At 49.5% G+C, this 19,661-nt stretch overlaps 1 protein-coding gene across 3 annotated transcripts in view; it reads right to left on the bottom strand.

Moving 5' to 3' along the window:
- Positions 1-655: 655 nt before the first annotated feature.
- The window catches only part of Fat2 (FAT atypical cadherin 2), a 92,263-nt gene continuing 73,257 nt past the window's right edge, over positions 656-19,661 (bottom strand). For 2 of the 3 annotated variants that reach the window (XM_039086801.2, XM_039086802.2), the window contains 10 exons: positions 19,119-19,333; positions 17,941-18,078; positions 17,341-17,484; positions 15,785-15,982; positions 12,546-13,356; positions 11,904-12,049; positions 7,409-7,850; positions 7,023-7,176; positions 3,593-4,050; positions 656-2,567 (listed from right to left, as the gene is read on the bottom strand). In XM_039086801.2, the coding sequence (XP_038942729.1) occupies positions 2,035-2,567; positions 3,593-4,050; positions 7,023-7,176; positions 7,409-7,850; positions 11,904-12,049; positions 12,546-13,356; positions 15,785-15,982; positions 17,341-17,484; positions 17,941-18,078; positions 19,119-19,333 (3,239 nt within the window). In that variant the 3' untranslated portion in view covers positions 656-2,034. 3 annotated transcript variants of the gene reach the window in all.

The following is a 19,661-nucleotide window of genomic DNA, read 5'->3' on the forward strand; positions in this document are numbered from 1 at the left end:
TGTGCTCCACAACCTTAGGTCCTCCATCTTTAAATTGAGGAGCTTGGGGCTGGTGAGATGGTTCAGCTGGTAAGAGTGTGTCACCAAGCCTGGTGACTTAAGCCTGATCCCTGGGAGCTCCATGATGGAAGGAGAGAACTAACTCCTACAAACTGCCCTCTGACCTCCAAACACACCTACAAATAGGTTCGATAGTTATAATGATGATAATAGTGATGATGATGATGATGATGATGATGATGATGATGATGATGATGATGATGATTCTTTTTTTTTTTTGAGATAGGGTTTCTCTGTGTAGTCCTGGCTGTCTTGGAACTCACTGTGTAGACCAGGCTGGCCTCTAACTCACAGAGGTCTGCCTGCCTTTGTCTCACAAGTGCTGGAACCGAAGGCATGCACCATCCTGCCCAGCTCAAAGACCTTTTTAAAAATTGAACTTGAGATGTTGTATTGGAATCAGAGGCCTTCCCCCCAAAATAGTGTTCCGGCCCCACCCAGACCTCTGACTTCATGTCTGGTTAAGCTTTAGAGTCTAGCTTAGCAGGCATCAGGGTGATAAAACCTTCTGGCTCCTGAATTCTTTATGAACCTGAACTTGGGCACTCTTGACATGGCACTGACCCAGCCTGAGTATTCTAAGGAACACAGAAAGTAACAGTAAAAAAGATATTTATTGTTAAAAAAAAAATCAAATGGCCACCAAAGCCACTTGTTCAATCCATCAGTCACACCCACAGTCACACATGGCCGACGAATGCCTCCTCCTACACAGCAGTCTCTCTGAACAGCTCTGTAGGTGGGAGTCTCTGTGGTTCTTCCTCTTGACTTCTAACTCCAAACCCACACACATGAAAGCGCAGTGGACCAGAGAGGGACTGGCAGAGGACAGGGGGCTGAGGCCACTATAGGCCTCCCTGGCTTCCAGTCTCTGCCACTCCCAGCTACATAACTTTCTACACATGTGTGCATACACATGGTCCATGGGTACCCACATGTGTAGACATGTGCCCACACTGACCCTCCATGCACAGGGCAGGGTCAGTGTGGGTAACACTTGATTGGCAGGCATCTGTGATGAAGGGGGAGGGAGAAGGCAGGGTGTCTGGCCTGGATCCGCTGACTGGCTCTCCACCTCTACCTGGGTCTGGATGGCAGTTGAATTCCTTGTGTCTAAACAAGAAGAAACCCTCTTGGGAAAACACAGCCAGAGAGCAAGGTTAAAAAGTGCCTAAGAAATTTTCAAATGAACTACATCCTTCTTGCTCTTGGCCAAAAGTGCCTGGGAAGTTTGGAACGATTAACTGAGCATTCCATGAGATCGCACGTCTTCAGCACAAAAGTTTCCAGGCAAGATCCCACCGGCAGAGGTGGAATAAGTCCTGAAGCTTCAAGGACAAGACTTCCAGAAGATGGCAGTCCAAGTGGCTCAACTTCCAAGAGTGTTCTTGCTGCCTGTGCCCAGAATGAGGCTGACATGAGACACTTGGCATAGATGTCCCAAAGGTACACACACACACAAAGCAGATACTCGGGTGAATACCTGCTTGCAGACTGCTTATCGGCCCCTAGGAGGCCACTGCATGGATCTCAAACGACCCTGGTCTCTCCTCCACAGTAGATGCATGCATAGTTGCCTATTGGGCACAAACCCGCGTGCCCCATGATGGGCCTGTGAGAAGCTGTAAGAATGTGGCCCAAACACGCTGAGCTGGTGCTTGGAGCTCTTTCTTGCTGGGGCTGGGCGCTGGCGGATCTGAGCGATTACACTCCTAGTTCTCACCCCCGCGTGCACCGGGCTGGGTACCTCCTCTTTCCTGGGGCCCTACTGCGAATTTTACAGCTCTCCCCTCAGCTTCCCTTCACCCTCAAGGACAAGCTGGGGACCCGAAGAGCACATTTTAAGAGATGGACATGTGGACTGGGGATGTGGTAGCTTCCCGTTTCTTCCAGCCACACCCAACTTACTTCCCGTGACACTGGAAGACAGTGTGGGGCCTGGGCTTCCCCATGCTTTCCTCTGAAAGCAGGAAGCTAGAACATGACTTCCTCGCAACTTCCATAGTCACTCTCTACCATATCTGAGCCCTCGTAGTTGGGGGGCGCTCGAGGTTGGCTCCGCCCTGTGGCAGGCCCACCATTCACCTCACAGTCAGCATAGGAAGGTCCAGCTCTGCTGAGACGCATGCTCACCCCCTTATAGCCCCCCTCTGCCAGGCAGGGCCCACCCCCTCCCTGGCGGAACTGTGAATGGTAGTAGCTGATAGCTGTGTACTCGTTGAGACAGGGGGCAAGCAAATGTTCCCGGGGGCTGGGAGGCCGTGGAGGCATCAGGTCTTCCAGGTTCTGATTGCTGTAACGGGGTGGGAGGGGTGCCCGTTTGTTTTCCAGTTCCAAGGGGAAAGGGAAGCCCCCATAGAGCCCAGTGGGATCTGGCATCACGGCAGGACCAACATGGCGCCGAGGAGAGGGTGGCAGAGTTCCCTGCATTGTTTCAGGATGTGGGTATTCCCAATGCTTCTTCCGGGAGTAAGTGGGAGGCCAGACTGCAGCTCCACTTGGGTACACTGAAAGAGAAAAAGTAAGACTTGGTGAGGTCTGTGTTTCCATGGTGCATTCTAGCAAGCTGTACTTGACATCTGGTAGGGATGGCTCAGAGAGCTGGTGGGCATGTGACCTATCTGTATATGTTGTCCCTGTAAGCTGGGCTGGATCTACAATCTAGTGAAGGCAAATTGAAGCCTGAGGTTAAGCTCTATGCCAGCCCATCTTGCAAATCTCTACTGCCAGCCTGTGTCGGAGAGAAGTCTAGGGAGAACCATGGACAATTCTCTACCATCCATGCTTCTATTAGACAGCTGTAGTTCTTCCCAGGACCCGCTGGAGAGTTTAATCTCGGAACTGAAGGAAACAGATGTACATGGTGGACTTGGTGATGGCATGGTGCCTGTCATAGGGGGTGATGGGATGGGAGGGGGCATGGAAGGAGTCCCCATATCCCACCCCTTTCTCTGCCAATGACAAGTTGAGATTTAGAGCAACTCATTTCATCTTTATGGCCTCGGTGACATACCATGACACTACCTGTGGTAACTGCTGGAGAACATACTAGAAAAAATAGAAAGCACTTAACACATCTACCTCCTTCTGAGCCAAGGATGAAAGGGGCTATAGTTTCCTACTCTAGGCCAGCCAAGTCTCACTTCCAGATTGGACTTTCAGAACCTTTTCCATTTCCAGAATGGCACAAAGGTACAGACAATCCCCCCTTCATTCCCAAGTCCACCCAAGACCATCGAGTCTACATTTTATGACATGAACATCAACCAGTCTTGTGGTGTGACTTGGGGTTTAGAGGGCTGGGTCACAGAACAGACACGATGAGCTGCTAACTCTGGGTCAAGAGACTTAGCGTCTTCTCCAGTCCTCTGTGCACTGTGACTTGGAATACATCCCTTCGTGCCCCATACCCAGAGATTGGTTTGATCAACGACTGTTCCATTGTATGCCAACGTTGCGTACCAATGGAGTATTTCCAGCTTCCACCCCCTTTCACCCACCCCTGAGCCACAGGACTTCTGATTATACTGACCCAGCTCCTCGCCTGACCAGGTTCTCTTGATGATGGGCTCGTGGCCAGGGTGGGAGGAGACTGCAGCTGGTGGGAGCCTTGGAGGCACGCTGCACACCATCGGCCGCTGTTTAGAGCTAGGTCCGAAGGTGACGAGTTCATTTGGAACCGAGGTCTTGCTGGGCTCCGGTTGGTTTAAGTTGTTGCAGGAGCTGGTGTTAAGGGGGTCGAGCTCGATGGCAGGCGAAGCTTGGGTGTCAACACCAATGCTCCTTGCTAGGAGGTCCGGGTCCTCCATGGTCACCGGTTTGTGAGATTTGCGACGACGGCAGTAGAGGAGGAGTCCCACAGTGGCAATGATGACGAGAGGTAAGGCTACTGTGATTACCAGAAACTCCTGCTGTCCCCAGTCCCCTCTCTTAATCTCAGGAGTGATGAGACAGTGTCCTCCGGAGCAACCTCTTGCTTCCATCTCACATCTGCAGGGATTGAGAAGGACTTAGTGGATGGTTGAAGGTCCCTCTTAAGAAAATATCATTTATTTAATGTATGAATATTTTGTCTGCATATATGTCTGTGTACCACATGTGTGTCTGATGTCCTCTGAGACCAGGGAATAAGACCTTACAGACTGTTCGCCAGCACCATGTAGGGACTGGGAGTCAAACCAGGTCCTCTGAAAGAGCGACAAGTGCTCTTAACCACTGAGCTATTTTTCTATCCCCCTAAAGTTCTCTTTTCCAAAGTCCTATGGGATAGAACCGTCACCCCAAATCCTGAGGTGTGTGTGTGTGTGTGTGTGTGTGTGTGTGTGTGCAGTCTGAGGCTGGGGACCTAGCTCAGTGGGTAAGGACACTTACTGTCCAAGCATGAGGTACTGAATTTGAATCACTAGCATCCACATAAAAAGCTAACTGTGTTGGCCCCAAAGTGTGAGAAGCAGAAACAGGAGGCTCACCAGGCCTCATTGGCCCCAAGTACTGTGAGACCTTGTCTCACAAGAATAAGACAGAAGGCAATGGAGCAGAACACTAGGCATCCTCCTTTGGACACCTCATGTTATTGGGTGCATGTATCCCCACATATACAAACATTTGTACAAGTAAATGTGGATATGTATGCACATGTGTGTGAAGACAGAGGTCATCTTGGATGTCATTCCATAGGCACCACCCACCTTGTTTTTGAAACAGGGCTTCTCAGTTGGTAAGAGACCGACTAATTGAGAGGCTGGTTGGCCAGGAAGCTCCAGGAACTTGGCCTATTTGTGTCTCTTGAGAGCAGGGGTCACAAGTGTGCACCGCCATGCCCAACTGTTTTACATGAGTTCTGGGGATTGAACTCATATCCTCAAGCTTGCAAGGCCAGGAAAGTGAGTTACCAACTGAGCCATCTTTCCATGGTCAAGCATAGGATTCAGTAGCAGCCTCATTTGTGACCATGCTACCTGCTGCTCTTCACTGAGCCCTAAGAAGCCAGCATGGCCCTGCACAGTTTAGCTGCCTTACATGCCACTACTGCTTGGAGGAAGTACTAATTGTCAACCTAGCAGGATCTTGAAGCATCCAGGAGATGGATGGCTGTGTGGGCATGCCTGTGTGGGATTACTATGATTGTGTTAACTTAGGTGGGAAGACAAGTCCACTGTGGGTGGCACCATTCCCTGGCTAGGATACTGGGCTGTACCAGTAGAGAAAAAGAACTGAGCAACAATGTACATTCATCTCTCTCTGCTTCCCAACTGTGGAGTGGCCAGCTGCTTCAAGCTCCTGCCCCCTTGACAGCCAAGATGGACTGTACCTGTGAACTGTGAACCAGAATAAGCCCTTCTCTCTTAAGTTGCTTTAGTCAGAGTATTTTATCATAGTAACAGGAAGAGAACCTAAGGCACTATGTGACCTCCCAGGCCATCTTCAACTTGGCATTGCCTGATATAAGGCCCTTAGAAAACATTTATTTCCAGCTTTCCACTTTGGAGGGATTGGGGGGGAAAAGTTCCCCCCCACACCAATTGAGAGTCCCAAATATCTCTCAGTGCTTAGAATTTCACAAATGCCTTGTTCTGCAGTGTGAAATCCTGTGTTCCCCGGGTTCCTCTTTTAAAACACAAACACCACTTTCCTGGCCTGCTTCTGTGTTACCCTCCAATGACCCTGATGCATATCATTTTACATCATAACAGGTGGGGAGCAGGATAGCAATGATGGCTGTTGAGAACCTGAGTCATTGAAACCCTGGGAAGCCTCAGTTTCCTAATCTCCAAAACAGTGGGAAGACTATGCCACTGACTTTTCTTTTTAAAGTCTTAGTCCAGGTTGACCTTGGACTCACTATGCATGCATAGATAATTTTGTATTTGGGTTGTTAGGGAAGGAGACATATTCTAGAAATCACCAGGCCATGTTGGCCCCTAAGTACAGTGTGTGTGTGAGTGTGTGTGTGTGTGTGTGTGTGTGACTCTTTGAGTATATGGGCCCATGTATGTGCACTCATGGGGAAGCTAGAAGAGGGCAGTGGGTATCTTCATTTATCACTCTCTACCTATTCCTTTGAGATAGGATCTCTCCTGAACTTGGGGCTTTTGTTTTCTTGGCTGGGTTGGAAGTCAGCAAATCATACAATCCCCTTGAAGTTTTGATTACAGGCATTCATGGAGCACCTGGCCAGTTACGTGGGTACTGGAATCTTAACTCTCATGATTGAGCAGTAAGCACTCTTAACCTCTAAGCTATCCCTCCAGCCTGGACCTTGACCTTCTGACTCTCTTGCTTCACCTCCTAAGTGCTAGGACTGTAAACATGAACAACCATGCCTGGTGGTCAATGGTTATTATGTCCAGGTTGATTACAAGGGAATGCCCTGGGAGCTTGTTAAAATCAAAGCCCACTCTGGGTGGTCCTGAGTTCATCGATTCATAATTCTCTCCTATGACTGCTTAAAGATTCCTAAGCTTGGGGGCTCCAACACTAGATACCTGTCCAAGTGCTTTGTCTCTAGGCTTCTAGAATGTGTCTCCTCTCCTGACAACCCTCATGGCCTAGCCTAGTTGGGGATGGGGGCAGAATTTTGCAGTGGGGTCAGAGACAGAACCATTCCTGGGCCCAGGAGAATCAGTTTCCCTGTGTCTGTGGGACACGTAGTACAAAGCAAGTGTGGCCATTCTCTGCAGATGTCAGCCAGGGTTGACACGCCCTAAAGAGCTGGTAAGCTATGTGACTTCCTGGTCCCTTGTTATGGGTCTGGTTCAGATGGTTGGGGGTTGGGCTTGGGAAATCTCTTTTCCCACAAGCATTCCCTCGCACAATATCCTAATGTAAGAAAGTCATAGGAGGAAAAGGCCTAGAGGCTGGGCCTCTGGACTCACATTGGGCTCCCTAGAGGTAAGAGAACGAAGATCACTCCCTAATGTTCTAGTGTAAGGAGCCAGGGCATGTGGCTTCTCTGGGCTTACCTGTCACCTGTGTAAGGGTGAGGGCAGTTGCAGGAAGTGCCTTCAGGGGAGGAGACACATGTGCCACCTTCTTGGCAGGGCGCAGAAGTACAATTCTCCCTTCCAAGTTCGCAGTTCCTGCCAGAGAATGGAGGAGGGCATCTGCACAGGTAGCCTGGGAGAAAGAGGAAGAGGGGTGAGCAATAAGCTAGTGGCTGGGGGGGCCCCATGTGTCTTTGTGCTATAGTTCAAGAACCATTTATCTACTAGATACTAGTGGCTTGCCCAAGATCACCCTGGGCTGTGGTGAGACACCCTACCCTATGAACTCTACAGTGAGACACAAGGGATAAATAATTATCAGGGGCCTTTGGAATAAACCTCGGGGTCATCTTCCCAGTCCATACCTGATCCAAGGGCAGGCGAACAGCTCCCACCATTGAGACATGGGCTCTGGCTGCAGGCAGTGCCGGGCCAGCAGCACTGGCTGAGGGCCCATGTCTCTAGCCGGCCCTCCATCTTCTTTTCACGGCCAAGCAACTCTAACCTCTCACCGTTGACCACAACAGCATCCAGGCAGCCTTCAAAGCCCAGGGAGACATTTGAGGAAGGATTTGAGGGGACAAGGCCACCCAGCAGTAGTTGTCGCTCAGTCCTCAGACCCTGACATTCCTCTGGGATGACAAGGGAAGCATTGTCTGTGATGTCGACCAACAGATGAACAGACGTGTCCCTCTCCTCCAACAGCATGGAGTGCCACTGTCCATCATTCACAGGATAACGGGAGGAAAGGTTTCCATAGAAACCACCAGGACAATGGTATTCCAGGTGAGAGAAGCCATTGGCCAGCTGTAAAGAGAGCACAGCAAAACAAGAAGTTCTGTAATCCTGTGACAGGATTGCGGTTCTCCCCTACTACCCTTTGCTAGGTAGCCAAGGACGACCTTGATTGAACTCCTGATTCTCCTGCCTCTACCTCCTAACTTGCTAGAATTACAGCTGGTCACCATCATATCTCATTGACATGGTGCTGGGGATTGAATCTACTTCTTGGTGCACGCCACCAACTGAGCTACATCCCCATTTCCAAGAATTCTTAAATGCTTCAGAGATTGTTTCTGAAGAAACCAAGTGACCTCAAACATTCCATCCAGTCCTCGCCACATTTCACACAATGGTCAAGATCCCATTTGACAGGTGAGGACATGAGACCCAAAGACACCTTACTGCTGCCGAGACCCTGTGTTTTAGATCAGCGACTGTGCGTGGACCAGATAACCTAGCCTAAGCGTTCAGCTCCAGACTAGCAAGAAACATAACACCGAGGTGGAGAATACCCAAGGAGCAACTCCCAAAGCTGCCCTGTGGCCTCTGCACATTTGCATGCACACACATCATAAGCCCCTGAAGTGAAAATGTTAGAAAACCCCTGGCTTAGAACATTCTAGTTTTCTTTACTCTCAACAGATAGGTATGCTTACAGAGCACCAGGCCCACCTGGGAAACACAGTGAGACCCTGAGGCAAAACAGACGGTGAACAATTGGGCATGTAGCTCAGTGGGAGCGTGCTTGGCTCGTAAGCCTCTGATTCAGGAGCAGTCAGTCGCCTGTGCTGGCCAGCATCGAGCTGATGTTGTATTTAAAACAAAAACAAGAACAAGGCAACACAAACTAGGCATGCTCGGGACCAAACATTTTCCTGTTTATTGTGGGTAAGGCTATTCCTTTAGAAAAATTTGAACATAGTTGGAGGAAATGACGTTTTCCATGTCCTCATCCACTGCCCAGTCCTCATTCCATGGCCCCAGTGGCAGATGAGACTCAGTGCTGCCCAGCATCGGATCAACCGGCTGTGACAGAGCACAACTTTCCCCTCCTCAGACACGGAGCTCTCAGCTGATGGTCTTAATTCCTGCTGAAGGCACCAAAGGTGCTGGCAGGCGCTCTGACATCACAACTGTCCTCCTCAGCTGGTCCCTCTGTTGACCCACGTCCCCTTCACCTCTTTCAACACCAGCTTCTCTGGCCTCCTCAATCCTGCATCTGTATTATGCCCATTCCTTATGGGATTATTTCAGTCACCCCACAGACACAGTCAGGCCTCCTATCTTTAAAAAACATTGTCTTGAACTTGGAATAATTTTCTTTGTCCCCAAAATGGACCTATCTGTCCTGTGATAAAAACCACAGTGTCGGTGTTTGGTGTGCTCTGTGTTGCTGAGTCAAATGATAGATCTTCCTGTTCTGCCCCACTCTCAGCAGCCAGTCACTCAGCTAATCATGGCTGTCTCCTCCTCCTGCTGCCCACTACCCCTCCCCCTCTTCCTTTGTCTCATCTTCCTCTTCCTCCTCTCTTCACATCCTTCTCCTTCTCTTCTATCTTCTCTTCTTCCTTTAATTCTCCTTTTTTGCCTCCTCCTCTCCCTCCTCCTCCTCATATTCCCCCACTACTTCCTCCTCCCTTTCCTTTTCTTCCTCCTCTTCCCCTCCTCCCTTCTTCTTAGGATGATCCCAGAGCCTTGCACACACTAGGCAAGCTCTCCCTCATTAAGCCCAGCCCCAGCTTCTTTCTGATCCAAGTGTGCTTGTCTTCCTGGATGCCATATACAAGTTGGGGTTTTTTTTTTCTTCCCAAACCTATTTGAAGGCTCACGTTTCATACCCTTTGTTGGCTCTCTGCCTCTGTCTTCTCTCTTCACTGGACTGTGCTCTAAGTGTCTTAGCCTGTTTTCTGAGCTACACTCCCTGGTGTTCTCATGCAGCCTTATGGTTTTCAGTAACATACATGTGCTGTTGACCCTATGTCTCTCCAACCCTAGCCTAGACTTCTCTCACAACACTAGACTGGTTTTGCTACCTCCTTCTGGAAGCCCAGATATCTAACCTGAGCTCCCAATACCCCCACCCACCTCAACCTCCAACATCTTCTACCTAGGTCTTTTGACAGCAGCTCTACCCTTCCAGTGGCTCAGGCCAAGCTATACCCCAATGCCCTCTCTACTCCCTCTTTTGTGTACAGGGAAAGGCTGTTGGCTTCTAATCCCTTCTCGAAGCTGACACTTCACAGTGAACTGTCATCAGCCTGGTGTCTACAAGCCACCCTCACTCACTGGGGTTATTGTTGCCTCTGCCGTCTGTCTGGGTCTCTCTGTTTTTGTCTCTGTTCCTCTAAACTCTATTCTCAGACCAGGCACCATCGAGACAATAAGTCAGACCATTGTGTTTGCTACAGATCTTCTGAAACCCTCTGATTTGCTCAGATGAAAGCCAAGTCTTTACAAGGGCCTCTGAAACCTTCGCTGATACACACCCCTCCCAATTCCATTACACGCTGACCCCAGCTGTGAGGTCTGTCCACCTTGTTTGCGTCACTGGAGCCATGTGGACGCTGGGCTATTATTTAAGAATGCCAACAGCCGAGCGTGGGAGAGCCAATAAAAAGTTAAAAACAGAAAGGATGCCAACAGTCTTCTGTTGTTCATCTAACTGGCCTTACTCCCAACGTGCCCGTGCAGCTACCTCTCTGTGACGTGTTTTCTCCATCGGCAACGAATGGCCATGGGAACACACATCTGGGTGTGTGTATGAGGGAAATTCTAGAAAGGCTTAACTGAGGAGGGTAGATCATCCTGAATGTGGGCATGGGGTCCTGGCTTGGATAAGAGGGGAAAGAGAGTTGAGCACCAGGATCTATGTCTCTCTGCTTCCTGACTGTGGGTGCGACATGACCAAGTGGCAGATGAGTTTCATGGGACATAATATGAAGCCTTAAGAGACTGAGCAATAGTGAATATGTTTTCCTTGTGGCTCCATGAGGCTTTGTCTTGGGTTTGTCCTCTAAGTACTCCCAGAAGAAGCTACCCCTACACACACACACACACACACACACACACACACACACACACCACACACATACACACACAACACATACAAACACACACACACATTCACACACACACAACACATATACAACACACACACATACACACCACACACACACACACCACACACACACATATACATACACACAAGCACACATACCACACACAAGTACACACACATACATACACATAAACACACATACCACACACACAAACACACACACACACCACACACACACACCACACACACACACACCACATACCACACACACAAACACACATACACACACCACACACACACACACCACACACACAAACACACATGTACACACACACACATACCACACACACAAACACACACACACCACACACACACACCACACACACAAACACACATGTACACACACACACACACACACACACACACACACACCATTCTTATAGTGCCAGGATTGTATGGGCTCACATCCTTTTCCCAATCTTCCAGAAATTTCTCATCACACACACATACATACACATAAACACACATACCACACACACAAACACACACACACACCACACACACACACCACACACACACACACCACATACCACACACACAAACACACATACACACACCACACACACACACACCACACACACAAACACACATGTACACACACACATACCACACACACAAACACACACACACCACACACACACACCACACACACAAACACACATGTACACACACACACACACACACACACACACACACACACACACACACACACCATTCTTATAGTGCCAGGATTGTGTGGGCTCACATCCTTTTCCCAATCTTCCAGAAATTTCTCATCTCACAGAGCAAACAGCCTCACCCCTGAGTGTCCTGGGTTATGTATCTCCAGGTAGAAGTCTTGTGTCCTTGAAAAGCATAAGGGGATTCTTGCCAGGAATTGGCTCAGACATCCTCCCTGCACCCCTCGTCTCCTTAATCTGGGGTGCCTGTGGAAGCCACTCAGGTAGGAGTCACCTTACCTTCAAGGAAATAGAGGCTGTTTCATTGGTGAACATTAGAAGGGCCCATGGCTGGAGAGTTTTCAGGTAGAAATGGATCTGCCAGTTCTGAGCCTCTAGGGGCCTATACCGCACGTAGCTCTGACCACTGAACCTCAAGGTGGTACCTGCAAATGAACCCGAGGTGTCACTGCCCTGAGATGTCACAAATCCCTCAGACCGACTTTGTCTCATTCAACCTTTGGGTGGCAAACAGGTCACTTCCCACATCTGATACACAAAGAGTCCAGACTGGGACTGGGTGGGTCACATTTCCAGAGCCACCAAGGGATCTGGGCTGTCATTCTACATGTACAGATTCTACATGTACAGGTTCCACAGAATCACTCCCAGCCTGAGGGTCAGGAACCGTGAGCTTCCACCATGAAGAAAGAAAAGTCAGCTAATGAGCTGTGGAAGCCAAGTTTTAAGTCCGGCACTACCCATGTATTTTGGCTATCACCAGGAGACGGGAGGTAGAACTGAAGAGGGTTCTGCAGTTGACTGAGATTCAGCAACTCAGAGGCCTGCCTTCTCCTTGGGCACACAGGGAACTTCCCAAACATGACGCCCATGAGGGTAGTGCAGGTAGCCAGGGCCCAGCAATCCATCCCCAGTTCTTACCATTGCAGGAGCAGTTTCTCCCCAGGTGATGTCGTGGTGTCAGGATACTGAGCCTGGCTGTGCTGTAAGAGGGTCCAACCCTGGGCTCCAGAGACACTGTCTCTTGGCAGGTTTGATCCTGGCAGCTTTGCCCTTGGCACGGAACCACGGGCAGAGCTGACCTCATCTGAATTCCTACTGAGTGTTCTATCTCTCTGACTGAGTGGGCTATGGCAGACGCCAGCTCCTGGAGATCATAGGAGGTCCCAGAATGCCTCTCGAAGACCAGGAGTACATCCACCCCAGCTGTGACCTCCGCAGGCTGCAGGCTGGCCAAGTGGATGTTGGCTCGTTTGACGTCCAGGAGGTTGCTGAGGAATCTCTGCAGGTTGCGCCAGTGGTCACTCACGAGCTCCTCGGGAGTGAGCTGGTGGAAGCCCAGCCACACAGCTTGCTGCGGAACCTCCGGCTCCATGTGCCACACGTGGACATGGACCCCAGTGGTGGTGGTGAAGGTCCCATCACTGACTGTGACATTGAACGAGTATCGGCCATGAGGCAGTCCTTGAGAGGCAATAATTTTGCCATCGGATGCACCCACTGTGAAGTACCTGTCCAGGCCTCCCTCCTGCTCCAGGCTGTAGGTCAGCGTGTCCTGTGGGTCTCGGTCTGTGGCATGGATTTTACCTATCATGCCACCCTGAAATTCCTCCTCCCCCTTTGTGATGGAGATTTCCAGTGGGAGTGTAGAGGGCGGGTAGCGGCTCTGCTCCGTGACTTGTACTCTGACCAATGTGGAAGATGATAAGGGCGGGAGGCCACTGTCTGACACCTGTGGGTAAGACACACAGCATTGGTATCCAACAGCGGGCCCCGAGCCGCTTCCTCAATCCCTCCAAACAAACTTCCATGCGTGTGCAGGCACACATATGCACACATTTGTGTGTACACGAGTATGCTGACTGAGTCAGCTCTCCAGCACAGGTGAATCTGTTAGACCTCTTCCCTGCCGAGCCCTCTACCCCAACTCTCTGCCTCCAGATTCTGGCAAGTTGGCGGGTACTTCCCAGCAGTCTTCACACCCCTCCATGACTGTGACTCTGCTGAGGAAGAGCCCCTCTGGGACTCCCCTTCCTACGTGATTAGAGTGGGAGTGTGAAGCCATTTTCTGGACGAGTTGAGAGCTTTCTGCGGTTGGGCCCTCTGTTGTGGTCAGGGGACAGGCAGGGTGAGTTACCAAGCATGCAAGAGGTTACCAGTTTGGACAAAGTGAAGAAAATAAAAAGACAAGAAGACAAGGTGAGGGACGGACTTAGGTCAGGTGGGAAAGAAGGCCTCTCTGGAGAAGGAAGAACAGGTAAGGGGTCCTGGGGTGCAAGAGGTCCTGGAAGAAGTGGACCGCTCGATTAAACAGGAAGACACTGGAGCAAATGCAGGAGCGTCTGGGCTGGCCTCCACACTGGGCTGAGGAAGGAGCACAAGGCTGTGGCACAGCTGTGAGAAACTCACGAAGGCTTTAAACAAGGATGGAGTGACCTCCTTAGATAAGAGGGTCAGGGCTGGAGGGTAACCCAGCGCTTACGAGTGCTTGTGGCAAGCTGTCTTCTCAACACCCACAATGGGAGTCTCACCACTGCTTATAACTCCAGCTCCAGGGGATCGAAACAAGGATATAAACAAATATAAAAACCTAGGGTGATTGTTCAGCCTGGCTGGCTCAGGCTGGCTTAGTGTGTCCTCTGGGGTGGATCAGTTGTCACTGATGCTTAGCACTTCTGTCTGTACAAAATTCAAATGTTAAAACAAAATCCCCAATGTTTGTAAGTGAAGCCTTTTGGGAAATAAGAGCAGAGTGGTGGAGTCTTCATGATGACAATTATTGCCCTAAAGAAAACAGCCTTTTATTTTATTAGACAAGATCTAGCTATGTAGCTCAGGCTTGCCTCAAACGTACAATCCTGCCACCTCAGCCTCCCGAGTCTTGGGATTGCAGGTGTGTGCAACCCCTTTGCTTTGTTTTAAGACATGATCTTCACATGTAACCCGTCTATCCTGGAAGTTGCTTTCTGGCCTAGATTGACCTCATACTGATAATCCTCCTGCCTCAGCTTCCCTGGTACAAGGATTTATGAGACTGTTCCACTATTTCTGGCCACAGGACCCCAGTGCCCTTGTAAGCAGTCAGCCCTGGCCTGCTGGATGGGAAAAGGTCCCTCACCGGGGTCTGCCCACACTTTCATTCTGATCTCAGCCTCAGCCCCGAGAACTGTGAGAGGTCCGACTGTCCCACCTGTCCCACCTGTGCCAGCCAGTTGAAATGGAGAGCACCATACAACGAGCAATCCTCCTGCCCCATGATGATTGACCAGCTTTAGACTTCGATTTCCTTCCCTACATTACTTTCTATTTTCCAGTCACAGGTCACTCTACACTCTTATCCAACTCAAGTCCTTGTCTATGTTATTCTTCCTGTCTGGAGTGCTCTCCTGACCACTGTCCTCCAGGCCCCCACAGGTCTCCACCCAGATGTCACTGAAGTGACAAATATGAGTGTCCCCTGCCTTGAGTCTCTCATTACTTTATTTACCTATCTCAAGTCATAAGGTGTGACTCCCTCTTTATCTACTCATTGTTTATCTTCATACTCAGAATGGAATGCCGTAAGAAAAGGAGCTATCCCCTTCACATCCCCTGCTAAGGTTGTCCTCAGGCCTCCAAATGCATGTACACACACATGAATAGTTAAGCACATGTATACACAACAGACACATACACTGACATACAGATAAGCACCCACATGCACAAACAGACATACAGACGTATATAAACAGACACACAGACACACACATGCACACACTGACATACAGATATGCACACACAGACATATATACAAACAGACATAGATACACACACATACACAGAGACACATATACAGACATACATACACGCAGAGGCATACACATACACACGCACACACAGACATAAATACACAGACACACATAGATACACACATGCATACATGGACATACAGCATATAGACACATCACACACAGACACATATACAGACAGACACACAGAGGCATACAGACACACATACATGTACACACAGATGTACAGACACACACGTACACCCATCCACTGCCAGGCACATATACACTCTGCATACTTCTTCCTCACAGCACCACCATGGTGTCTGCCAGCAGGCGTCCTGTCCCCCAGCTATCACCATACACACGAGCTTGGACCCACACAGTACTCACCTCGATGTGAAGCTGATACCACTCCCGGGCCTTCTTGCTCAGGCTTGCAGCTGTCACCAGCCAGCCATCTGGAGTCACCCGGAACACAGACCCAGTGTTCCCCTCAGTGATCCGGAAGAAGTAGGGAGGCCCATTCTGTGGGGAGTCAGGATCATCCAGGATCAGCTGCAGGACTTTGATGCCAATGGGGGAGTTCTCCTGTGATGGAGAACAACAGTAAGCCAGAGAGTGGTGTGAGCCCCAGCCCCACCAGTCCCTCCTTTGTGGTCCTATTTTTTAGGGGCTGGTGTTTATCCCTCTGCCCACAGACAGGGCCCAGGCTGAAAGCTGGCCTGGTAGTCTTCCTCGGTGTCCCTGAGTGCAGTACTGGGTCTTAGAAGGAGTCTTATACCAAAGGTCAAACCCTCCCTATCCTTTAGAAGAGGCCATTGCTGTCCCCCACAGCTGATAGTTGCTAGTACTTAGAATCCACACACAGATGCATGGTGATGGCACATCCATGTTGTAATCATTACTTTTTCAGTTAGAAGACAAAATGATGGGTTTCACTGTGACATTATATATGTATGTGTGTGTGTATGTGTATATGTATATGTATATGTATATGTGTGTACACATGCACACACATAAAATTTGACCTTATTTTTCTATACCTCCTCACTACCCTTCTAGTCCTTTCTAGAGCTTGTCTTAGTTACCTTGTGGGTTATTCTTTTTCCCACCCTTTATCCTCTATCAGTAGATAGGAGAGAAGGGATAGAGGAGAGAGAGAGAGAGAGAGAGAGAGAGAGAGAGAGAGATTCTTGAATCTAATTTCTTCTTGTTTCTTCTTTGAGCATGACTACTAACAGCACGACCAACAACCACCCACCTATTGGGGCTCTAACATTTACACACCCTCTGAAAATTTCCCAGAATTTTCCCCGAATGTCACACAGTTGCAAAAACTATCTGCAGTTGGCAAAACCATGCCTGTGCTAGAGCACAACGCAAATTATACTCTACTGCTGCAAAGCGGCCCTGTATCCCCATGCCTGGGATTAAAACAAAAACATATTCTTATATTTCTGTTTTTTTTTTTTAAACCAAAACTCCAGAATTCTTACTACACCTTCCTTCCCCATCTCTCTGGTCTTCCTCCTCCCCAGATAGTCCTTTCTGCTTTTATAAATGTGTGTGTAAATATATGTGAACACAAATATACATATATGTACATATTTAGAACTGGACTCTACGTATGAGAGTTAACGCAGTATGTCACCTTTCTTCCTCCATGTACCTGCATGTCTGAAATCTCTGATGTGGACCCCATCTTCAGTGGCAGGGGTGAATCCAAAATACGACAAAATGAGTGTCATACGAATGCCTAACTAGGATTCTTTTCAATCCCATAATCCACAGCTTCCCCCCACCAGCACCAGCACTTCTTTGGTTCCCTGTGTTGCCTTTAGGGACAGCAGAGGAATCATCACAGCTGGTTGGGTGGGCTGACACCCCTGGGAAGCTCCTCCCACTGAGAGGGACACAAGAGGAAGGTGAGCTCAGGGTGTTCTTACCTGGACAGAAGTGCTGTAGTTGAGCTGGAAGAACCTGGGCGGGTTGTCATTAACATCAACCACTTCAACAGCCACTTCTGTGTCCTCATGCAATGGTGGCTGCCCACTGTCTGTGGCTCGGAGCCTCAGGGAGTAGCTGGGGGTCTGTGACAAGATGCACACTGGAGAATTAGAGATGAGGCCCCCGGTGTCTGCCCCATGGTGTATTACCTACTCCCGTGGCCCACTCATAGCGCTGGCACTGAGGCGCCAGAATCAGACAGAAAGAGAGTATTTGCAACCCAGCCTCTCCTTATATGAGGCCTTGGGAAACAGATTGAACTGGGGGAAGGTAAAATCAGGTTGTACTTCCTAGGATGACTGTGCCCATCAAATGGTGAGATGGACCTAAAGCAACTAGCTAAGTGCCTGATGCCAGTACCTGATGTCAGTCCATGGTAGCTATCATTGGATTGATCCCTTGTCAGCCCATCTCTCATCTCAGAATTCACAGAGGAATCATCCTGGGGACTCTCTGGACATTAGTATAGGGTGTGTTTGCCTTTTACCTTCTGGACCTGCCATAGGGCCGCACTTCTGCTCAGCCTGAACAAGGCTCACCTGTTCCCAGTCCAGTGCCTTGGCCACCTGGAGTTTCCCTTTCTTGGGGTTGATGGTGAAGTGTCCAAGCTGGTTTCCTCCTACCAGGCTATAGGTAATGGCACTATTAACAGGTCCATCGTCATCAGATGCTGACACCTGCAGTAGAGAGGAGAAACCGTGAATGCAGGCACAAGAGTGACCAGAAAGGAATAGCAGCCCTGAGACGATGGCTATGCTCATATCTGAATGACTGCCACTGAGTCAGCAGTCCCCACCCCAAGAGAACCTCTTGTGAGCTTGGTATGCCATAGATACACTTGTTCACCTGTTTTCTCACAGTGACAAGATACAGCAGAGTTGGGGTTGGGGATTTAGCTCAGTGGTAGAGCACTTGCCTAGCAAGCGCAAGGCCCTGGGTTCGGTCCCCAGCTCCAAAAAAAAAAAAAAAAAAAAAAGATACAGCAGAGTTGGTCTTGGGAGGCCAGGGTGTGAGGAACATATAAAATGACACACCCTTAGAAAGTGTTGTGTCTGATATTATATGATTCTAATCATGGTGGTCCTATCATGGGAGTCTACTCATGGAAGTAGAGTGGAGTGATGCTCCAGGAAGGGTAGGAGAGGATTCAGAGGGCCTTGAAGGATGAGGAAGGGTTTGGGTACAGAAAGAATACTCCATGCAGAGGACGTGGTCTGTGCAAGGAAGGGTGAAGCCACAGGCGTGTTCAGAAAGGAACATCTTGATATGCATTTGGGGCACAGGATCCATAAGGATACAGAGGGAGAGACCAGAAGGGAGATGGAGAGGGATCCTGAAGAACTCAATATGAGCATGCTTCATGGAAAGAGGGAGCAACTGTGCATTTAAATGCAAAGAAGTATGATATGACACACCCTTTGTCCCTGTTTCCCACCCACTGGCACTCCATGGCACTCTCTGTTAGAGGCATTGGTCCAAAGTCTAGAATCAACCTCCTGTTTGCTCTCCTATTGAATATTGCCAGAGCTGTACCCCACCGAATCACTCTGATATTAACATGTGGCACAGTTTTGTTGAGAAGCTGCAAGTCATGGTCAAGTCTACAAAACGCCGGCTTGATAAGCTGAGCTATGCTTGTGATGACTGGGAACCCATGAGGGGAGTGAGGCAAGAGCCAAAGCCCTCACCCCACAAAGAGTGAAGCTGGGGTCTTTACCGTCAAGATGACATCGCCCACAACGGCGTTCTCTAAGACCCTCACAGTGTACAGGTCATGGGTGAATCGGGGGTGGTGTTCATTGACATCGGTGACATTAATCACGATGGTGGTCACATCGCTGAGGGAGGAAGAGCTCTTCCGGCTGCATTCAATGGACAGGAAGTACTTGGGGTTTGTCTCAAAGTCCAGGCTCCCATTGACATACAGGATTCCTGAGGAGAGAAGGGGTGATGGTGGAAAAGCAGCTGGAACATTAAGGCAGAGGCCTGAGGATTTGGGGGAGAGCTCCTGTGCATTGGGTTACAGGGAAGACTGCATGAGATGGAGCAGTAGGATCCTTCCACAAGTCCCCGTGGGTATGGCTCAGGCTCCACAGTTAGGCGGATTGTGCTGCTTTTCCTCATGATTGTAATGGAAAATTCAGAGGTGCTAGGAATTTGGCTGGGAGTGGTTTTAGATAGGCAGCGAGTCCTGTGCTACCCGAACACTGGATTTCAGCAAGCATTTGGTACAAGGACCAAGAGAGGCATGCCAAGCCTC

Source organism: Rattus norvegicus, chromosome 10 (genome assembly GCF_036323735.1).
Source record: "Rattus norvegicus strain BN/NHsdMcwi chromosome 10, GRCr8, whole genome shotgun sequence".
Lineage (NCBI taxonomy): Eukaryota > Metazoa > Chordata > Mammalia > Rodentia > Muridae > Rattus > Rattus norvegicus.